We start from the raw sequence: 9,564 nt of genomic DNA, 5'->3' as shown, positions 1-9,564 counted from the left end.
ATAGCATCTCCAAGGAAAACACAGGCTTTCATTTTTATTTTTTTTATTCTGCATCTTTTTTTTATTATTGTTGTTTGCATATCACCTAAAGTAAAGAAAAGCTCAAAAAAAAAAAAAAAGAGACAAGGGGTATTTAAAGTAGGGGGTAGCAGGAAAAGAAGAATGGGGCTTTTTAGAAATAGAATTATGGCAAGGTTCCATCTGAGAGTTTCTCTAGCTCACTATTCCTTATAGGGGTCAAACTCCCAAGGACTTGGGGCTCTTCCTTTCCAAATTTCAATCTCAAATTACATTTCAGAGTTTGGCAGAGCTTCACAGATAAGGCTTTGAGGTCAATAATCAATTTGAAGTATACATTTTATGTCAGGTTAATTCTTTCCCAACCTCTGTGCTTAGCACTCCTATTCTTAAATATCAGCAATTTGGCAAGTCTTTTTCTTTCTTTTCTTTATTCTTTCACTGATTTTTATCCATATTCCATAAAAGGCTCAGTAATCAACCAAAGTTCTAACATTGATTTATTGCCCTGGTTAGGAGATTCTTATAAAAAGTCCCCAATATGAGGGAACTATTGCTAGGGTATAGGAAGAGCCTGGATGTGAAAACACACACACACACACACACACACACACACACCCCATGGAGAGTACAGTATTATATACTACTCTTTGAGACTCATAATTCAACAACTCTTCCAATGAAGAAATCCCAACAAACTGTACTACAGTGCATCAGCAATTACAAAAGCAACGATAATATTCAATGAAATGTCATTAGCACCAGAGGTGAAACTGAGCTTTTTTTTTTTGGGGGGGGGGCGGTGTCTTAAGAACCAAACATTTAACCAACCCTTCTAGTCCTTGACAGGGACCAGAATTCCCTTGAAATTTGTTGGCAGATACATCTGCCAGTCAGTAAAAGGCACAAGAGAGCGTGCACACACACACACACACACACACACACACACACACACACACACACACACACACACACACACACACACCCCACATGCCACAGCAGTAGAATCTGAAGTTCAAGGTGATGGCACACTTATATACATACCCCCCCCCCCTCCCCACCAACCCAAACAAACACAGTAGAGCAAAGCAGAAAAGTTGCCTGGAAGCAAGCCCTACCTGAGGATGGCCGTGTCCCCCTGTCTCACGGTGATGTTGTCCGTGCCTCGGTTAAAATCCACACTGCGAACAGGCAGTCCTGTGGGAAGAAGGCAGAGCAATCTCAGTAGGACCAGCGGCAACTGTTTCCGATCAGGCTGAACTCTGCCGACCATGGTGGCCACGCGGAGATGAGATGCGGGTCGCTTGCAGGGACTCTGGAGGGTGTGTGTGTGTGTTTGTGTGTGTGCGTGTACGTATGCGTGTGCGTGTGCGTGTGTGTGTACAGCTCGCACGGAGAAGGTTTTACAAACAGAGGATTTTTATCCACAGCAAAGGCAGAGCGAGGTTTGCCAGTTTGGGGTCCTTTTCACTTTGCCTCTCTCTTTCCCTGGCTCAGTCTTTTCACCCCTCTCAGACTTGACAAAGCCTTAAAAAAAAAAAAAAAAAAAAAGCAGAAGAGGTGGAGGAAGTCAAGGAAAAAAATTTTGAAAGAGAGTACAAATATAAAACCCTCTTGAAAAAAATGAGCTTCAGACGGCTGCAAGAGGAAGGTGCTCTTCTCTGGTTTCTGTGGCTGGATGCTCCTTTGCCAGTGTCTGAACTGAGCTCCGTAACCCACTTTCCCAGGCAGCAGCGGGCGGGAGGGCAGGCGAGGGAAAGCCGGCACCCAGCCTGCCAGGGAGAGAGTAAAGAAACCCACACAGCAGAGGCAGCAGCCCACAGTCTCTCCCTCTCTTTCTCCCCCTCCTCCCGTTCTGATTTCTCTCTCTCCAGTCCCTCCCTCCGCTCAGCACCTCCCCTCTCCCCTGCAGACTTCTACAGCCCCTCCACGTCATCCCCGCCTCCCTCCCACCCCTCATTGTGGCCCCTTGCTTTGCACAACTGCCCCTTCAGCAGCAGCCAGCCTCAATGAAAGCCTGATGAGCCTTTAGGTTGTCAGGACAACAGCTCCATCTGAGGTCTGGTTGATTTCCTTAAGAAGAGGGAATGGTGCTTGGAGGTACTATTCAAGAGAAAGGGGGAGAAGGAGATGAGATGAACTCAAGCGATGAGAGAACAGAAGAAAAGTGTCCAGAAAGGAGTGGGAGGAGGTGATAAAAGATGTCAAAGTAGATGGGAAGGACAGATGGAGAGAGTGTGACAAAAAACAAGAAAGCATGGGGGGGGGGGGCAGTGCCCAAAGATGGGATGGAGAATGCTTAACAGAGAAGAAACTTGATAGTGGAGTTTATGATTAAAAGCCAAAGTTAATTTCATAACTAAATATTCCTGGCAAGTGACTTTTTATACTCAACAACTTGTGTTTTCTTTCCACTCTGCATGTTTCTTTACAGGCTTAAAAAAGGTTTATTTTCTCTCCTTTCTTTATCCCCTCCCCCTCTTGGAGCCCCCTTATGAAAGATGGATTGGAGACAATGCTGGTATTGAGTGGTCTGGGGTGTGAATGCTTGGCTTGTCTTTTCCAAGTGCCAGCCTCAGCAGCTGATCCCTGATCCTCAAATCAACCTCACTCTCCAGGAAACCCTCACTCAATCCCACACAGGAGGAATGCTAGGAAGGATTATTGTGCAAATACCACATTGCAAGTATCACTTGCTACCCAACTTTTTTGCTGGCACTTCCTTCTCAAAATGTGCATATGCAAGGAAGATATTTTTCTATCAGAGCAACACCAAGACTGAACACAGAACTTCAGTGAATAGCAGGCAGGTTACCATCATTTGGCATTCCTTCTAGTCTATGAGTCAAGTCAAGTGATAGAGGCCATATGGGTCTAATATGTTAGTCATTCAAGTAAGAGTCCGAAATACTGACATCTCAGTACTGATGTAAGACAGTATGGGGAGGGCCTGAGCAGATCAGCCAAGACCTTGGTTTTTCACATTTAAAGTTTGTTTACTTGAATAGCTGAAGGGTACAATATCCAAGAGGTACAGGAGAGCTTAATGTGAGTTCTAGTTATCTTTCCTACCCCTGTGTTTAAGCAATTACTTTTACCTTTCACTAAATGTTTCATGTACATACAAGTAAATGAATACAACTATTATGTTCACATTTCTTATTTACACAAGTCACCAGTCAAGGACATGAAAGAAAGAAAGAAAGAAAGAAAGAAAGAAAGAAAGAAAGAAAGAGAAAGAAAGAGAAAGAAAGAGAAAGAAAGAAAGAAAGAAAGAAAGAAAGAAAGAAAGAAAGAAAAGGACAATGTTTAGGAATCCATGTCAAGTCCCACATGAGTTCAAGTACTAATGAAACATGTATCTACTGATGCCTACCATGTCCACCTAAATATCCAAATCACTTCTCTGTTGTATTTTATCATTAAAAAAAGTAGATACATTCCTCCAGATTGTATAAAGAGATAACTTGAAGACTTTCCTTTTTTATTTCAAGAGGGAGAAAAGGAGAGGATGAAAAAAAGAGACCAGAGGATCACTTTATTATATGCTGCACTAGGAAATGAACTTGGGATTTCATGAATGAAAGTGCTGTGCTCTACTTCCAAGTTACCTTTTTGGCTTCAGAACTTTTGTTAAGACAAGACCTTGAGTCTGGTAAAATAGCTCACTTGCCTCTGAATGGCAAACGTGTGTAGGTTTGAGCCCTCCATTACACTGAAGAAAGATTTCCTATGGTTGTTTCATTCACTCTCCCTCTGTCTCTGTCTCTCTGTCTCTCTGTCTCTCTCTCTCCTCCTCCTCCTACTCCTCTTCTCTCTTTCTCCCTGTCTCTCTCTCTCTCTCTCTCTCTCTCTTTTTCTCAGAGAGAGGAAAAAGTAGGGCTGGGAGACAACATAATGTCTATGCAAGAGATTTGCATGCCTGAGGCTCTTTCTGAAGTCCCAGATTCAATCTACAGCATCACTGTAAATCAGAGCTGAGCAGTGTTCTGGTCTCTGTCTCTGTCTCTCTCTCATTAAAATAAATACAATATTTTAAAAAAGAGAGAGAGAAAAAGGAAAGACTTTTAAGGGTCAAAATCTGAATAACAAAGAAAGAATGGTGGTGATTAGTTGTTTGCAATATGCATAATTTATAGTAATCAAGCTGTCTGTCCTATGATAGAGTTGATAAATAGTTCTCAGATAAAATGTCAGTGACGTTCCAGGTCTAATTTATTTTTTGTTTGTTATAATGGAAATGAAGGATTTCAGAAACACATTATTTTACTATTCAGGGTCATTCATTGGATTCAAATAGACAGAAAGAGGAGGAGACCCCACAACACCCAAAACTTGGTTGTCATAATATCACTCACCTGCAGTTGAGACTGGCATCTGGGTCACCCACATGGCTACACAGTCTACCTGATGAACTATCTATCTACCCCTTCCACCTCTAATTTGTAACACAACTGCTTAAAACTTGGAGCACTTTTTAACACTGGGAAAAGTAAAAAGATAAATTAGCAATAAGTAGAACTACACAGACTATAGTTCTTTGGTTCCCACTATCAATGGGAAAAAGAATTTTAAGTGCCAAATGAACTTGCCAAGATTATGCAAGTTTCTACCAAGATTGAGGTACGAATGTACCAGCCCCTACCCAACTCTGCCAACAGGCTTGGATATCCTTGGCTATCCCTTTCTGCACTTTCAGAGATGCATAGTATGCTAGGACAAAGCACCTTCTTTGAGAGGGTAGTGTTTCTCCAATATTAGGAGGAAGAAAAGAAAAACACAAGGAACTGGGACTACTAGAAGACTGATTTCCATTGGTGACATTTGGCTAATGGAGTGATCCAGATACACTAATGCCAAGGAGCAAACATGTCAGAATTATGAGTAGCCTCTTATATCAGTGAACTAGATTGTGAATAAAGGAAAAAGGGCTTTTCCAGAGCTAAAAGAATGCTGAGTGGCATGGCAGCAAGTTATCTGTACAAGATATCTGTACAGGCTACCATATAATAACTACAGCAATAATCTCAACTTATTGGTGGGCTTTGTTATGCCAAAGAAAGATGAATAAGGTTCAGGAAACTGAAGTACAAAACAACTCCAACAAAAGTAGCCGGGCTATCATATTTGCAACAAATCAATCAAACTTGTAGTGTCTCTGCTATCACTCTGAGAAAAGTCTGTAAGTTCTTCAAGATCATAATTCACATCTGTATTAGACACACCTGAGATATGGAAGAGTATAAAACCATGAGTATATATTTATATGAAAAATCATATAATATAATTCAATCTTTTCATAGTTCCATTACAAAAAGATTATAAAATAGACAAATTGTGTGCACTGGAATTAAAACACTTAAGAAGGTGACATACAAAAACTAATGTGAAGGATACCTCAATAGTAGGGCACTTGTTTTTACATGTAGTCTCAGGATTTGATCTCAGTACCTCACGATGGCAACAGTAACAAACCTAAAGACGAAATATGTAAGAATTCTATGTATGGTGGAGCAGTGGTTCACATTCTATTTCTCCCTCCTTTTCTTATAAAAAGAAAATCTTAAAAATATTTACAGTGAAGAATCAGACTAGTATTCTGAACAACTTCAAAACCATAATGTTTATTATATAAGTTAATTATTTGATATTCACTATTAATATTCATGTGGCACTGTACAACTCTTTACCAACCCTTGGCCCAGAGGAAACAACATAATTGATGAATATAGGAAGAGAGGAATGGTTGGTAACTCATGGTTTATTTCATTTGTCAAACAAGTAGATATATTTGTGAATACACTATTTGTTTTCATTCCAACATTATTTTGATGCTATTCCCCATTTGTTCTTTCATGGATATTTGGTTTTGTTATCTATTATCTCAACTTAGATCTGATAAATTCATATATATCTAATAGTCAATATATACTGGACAGTTTACCTACCCATAGTGGACACTCAACCAAATCTACTCCGAGATTAAAATTTCTCTTTGATTTGCTAAGAAATACAGACTCAAATATATACAAGTTATATTTCTGTAAACCACTATATACATACATTCTTCCAAGAGGGCTGGCAAAAATGAGCATACTTTCAGGCTATTTGTGAGGCAAGTATAGCTGTTAGCCATGTGAAACAGCCATCATCATCCAAGTAAGATGATCTTAACTACTACTTTAAAATAACATACTGCCTTTCTAAAAGAAGCTTTAGAAGATTCTGGCACTCTCCAGGGACAAATGTTGCAAGAGAAAACAAAAACTGGCTAACGTCTGAGCACCCCAAGAAGCATGAAAGGTTTATTCTTCTTTTTAATTATGTAAGGTAATAGGCTCCCAGGAAATACAGATGCAATTCTGAATTCAGAACTGATTTTGCCACATTGCTTACATTTTAATGCTAAGCATGTCTATAACATTACTAATATAGCACTTTACATTTATATAGTCTTAAGGCCTTAATCATAATAACACCATGCCTCTACTTTACATTTAAGTGGAATAACTATTTTCATTTGAACTATAAAGGCACAACTGTTGGTATTTTTCCATATGATTCCTGCTATGACATTTTCAGTCATAATCTAGCAATATTCAAGTATTTCAGTGTATGCTCAAAGCATGACACTATCTTGTTTTAATTTATTTTACAATGTCTCTTTTTTTAATATAGTAAGATTCATGATATGCCTCATGGCCTCACAAAATTAATAATTTTAATTCAGTCAAATATTGTTCACAATTTTATTATAGAACCAGCAGTGATGTATAGTGCTCTATCCATAGCCTGCATAATTAAAATTGTTCTTTCATGATTTACTTTTATTTCATGTCTTAGTAGTTCACTGTTATCATATTGGTCTTCTGCTTCTCTGTTAACTTATTTTATTTTGGGGGGGCAGGGGGAGGAGGGGTTGTCAATAATAACCAGGGTCATTTTTGGGACTTAGTGCTTACAGGATGAATTCACTGCTTCCAACAGACTTCCCTCTGACCCCTTTCACTCCTTTTTTATCTTTCCATTTTATTTATTTATTTTTTGTTGAGGGGAGTTAATGCTTTATAGTGCAATTACTGACATATGAGTACAATTTCATTATTTATCCAGACCCCACAATTTTCTTCTACACCTTCCTCCCCTCTCTCCTAAGAGTCCTTTGCTTTGTTACAATGCACCATGCCCAGTTCAAGCTTTCACTTAATGTTCTCCCTCCCTGTCCCTATTTATTAAGTCCTGGCTATAGGTGAGATCACTTCATATTTGTTCTTCTCGTTTTGGCTTAATCTCACTTAACATAATGTCTTCTAGTACTATCCAAAATGATGTAAAGAAGATGACTTCATAATTTTTAACAGCTAACTAAATACTTTATCATGACATATACCAATTTTTTTTTTTTTTAAGCAACTCATCTGTCATTGGACATCTGGGATGCTTCCAGGTTTTGGTGATTACAAATTGTTTTGCTATGAACATAAATATACAAAGATGGTGCTTTTTATTTCCTTTGGGTAAATCTTTAGGATAGAAATTGTTGGCTCATAGGGTAGGTCCATTTCTCGTGTTCTGAGAAACCTCCAAGACTGTTTTCCACAAAGGTTGGACCACCAGTAGTACCGAAGTGTCCCCTTTTCCCCATATCCTCTCCAACATTTGTTACTTTCCTTTCTATGATATTCTCAAAGGTGTAAAATGATAACTCATTGTTGTCTTTATTTGCAATTCTCTGGTGATAAGTGACTTTGAGCACATATGTATGTATCTATCTGTTGGCCTTCTGGGTCCTTTTGGGGAAGTTTTTGTCAATGTCCTCATCCCATTTTTCTAATGGAATTTTTTTTTGTTAAGTTTCTTGAGTTCTGTATTTTTTAGTCCTTTATCTGATGTGTATTATATAAAGATTTTCTCCCACACTGTAGAGTATCTTTCTGTTACAGTGGTGGTACCCTTTGTTGTACAGAAGCTTTTCAATTTGACATAATTCCACTCATTTATTTATTTATTTTATTTTATTTTATTTGCTGTTGGATGTTAGTCTTTGAAGACATTTTTGAAGCATAGATTCTGTTCTGTCAATGCTCTGTTATATGTATTTGATGGTTTCTGGTCTAATGTCTAAGTCTATGATCCACTTGAAGTTGACTTTTGTTCATGGTGATATGTGATGGTCAAGTTTCATTTATTTTCACATTTCAATCCAATTTTCCCAATAACACTTGTTAAAAGACTCTCCTCGGGGGTCGGGCAGTAGTGCAGTAGGTTAAGCACATGTGGTGTGAAGGCAAAGACCTGCATAAGGATTCCAGTTCAAGCCCCTGGCTCCTCACCTGCAGGGGAATTGGTTCACAGGCAGTGAAGCAGGTCTGCAGGTGTCTGTCTTTCTCTCCCCCTCTGTCTCCCCTCCTCTCTACATTTCTCTCTGTTCTATCCAACAACAATGGCATCAATAACAACAATAAAACAACAAGGGCAACAAAAGGGGGGAAAGCAAATTAAAAAGAGAGAGACAGACAGAGAGAGAGAGACTCTCCCCTACTTAATGGTTTGAGCCTCCTTGTAAAAAAAAAAAAAAGGTGTTCAAAGGTGTAGAGGCTTATTTTTGGTCTTTCAATTTTATTCCACTAACCTATACGTCCATTTTGGTTCTAGTACTGGGCAGTTTTGATTATCATAATTCTGTAGTATAGTTTTAGGTCATGAAATGTGATGCCTTTTGACTTGTTCTTTTCCCCCTCAAAATTGATAAGGCAATCCTAGGGACTTTTAGTTCCAAATAAATTTTGTGGCTTTCGTTCTATTCCTTTAAAAAATAGGTGTTGGGAGATGGGCGATAGTACAGCAGGTTAAACGCAGGTGGCTGGCACAAAGCTCAAGGACTGACATTAAGGATCCCTGTTTGAGCCCCCAGCTTCCCACCTGTAGGGGAGTCACTTCACAAGCAGTGAAGCAGGTCTGCAGGTTTCTTTCTCTCCTCCTCTCTGTCTTCCCCTCCTCTCTCCATCTCCTTGTCCTATCCAACAATGACAACAACAACAACAACAAACTACAGCAATAAAAAGGGCAACAAAAGGGAATAAATAAATATTTAAAAAATAGGTGTTATATTGATGGGAATGGCAGTAAATATGTATATGGCTTTGGGCAGGATGGTCATTGTAATGATATTAATTCTCTTTATCCAAGAGCATGTTATATATTTTAATTTCTTTGTATGTTTTTATATTTCATTATAGAGTGACACATATTTATTGGTGTACAAATGTTTAGTTTCCCTTGTTAACTTTATTGCTAAATATTTTATTGTTTTTGCTGCTAGAATAAAAAAATATTGATTTCTGGATGTCTTTTTCTTCTAGTTTAGTGTTTGTATAAAGGAATCCTGATAATTTTTGTATATTTATTTTTGTAGTCTGCCACTGCACTATGTTGATCAATGACTTCCACAAGTTTTCTGAATATATATGGTACAGATGTTGGCACATGGATACAGTTTCTTATCTCCCTCTGATTGGTGTATGCAGAACACTCTGACCCCCAAAT

General features: G+C 38.6%; 1 protein-coding gene across 3 annotated transcripts in view; it reads right to left on the bottom strand.

Moving 5' to 3' along the window:
* LSAMP (limbic system associated membrane protein) overlaps window positions 1–1,882 on the bottom strand; it is a 791,240-nt gene extending 789,358 nt beyond the window's left edge. Inside the window, exon 1 of one of the 3 annotated variants that reach the window (XM_007516306.3) lies at window positions 1,137–1,882. In XM_007516306.3, the coding sequence (XP_007516368.1) occupies window positions 1,137–1,291 (155 nt within the window). In that variant the 5' untranslated portion in view covers window positions 1,292–1,882. The remainder of the gene's footprint in view (window positions 1–1,136) is intronic. The other 2 variants (XM_060198321.1, XM_007516307.3) reach the window with 2 other exon arrangements.
* Between the last annotated feature and the right edge of the window lie 7,682 nt (window positions 1,883–9,564).

The sequence above is a fragment of the Erinaceus europaeus genome, chromosome 9 (assembly GCF_950295315.1).
Source record: "Erinaceus europaeus chromosome 9, mEriEur2.1, whole genome shotgun sequence".
In the NCBI taxonomy this organism is placed as follows: Eukaryota; Metazoa; Chordata; class Mammalia; order Eulipotyphla; family Erinaceidae; genus Erinaceus; species Erinaceus europaeus.
The sequence above is the reverse complement of the archived record's forward strand: the minus strand, read 5'-3'. Positions and strand labels throughout refer to the sequence as shown.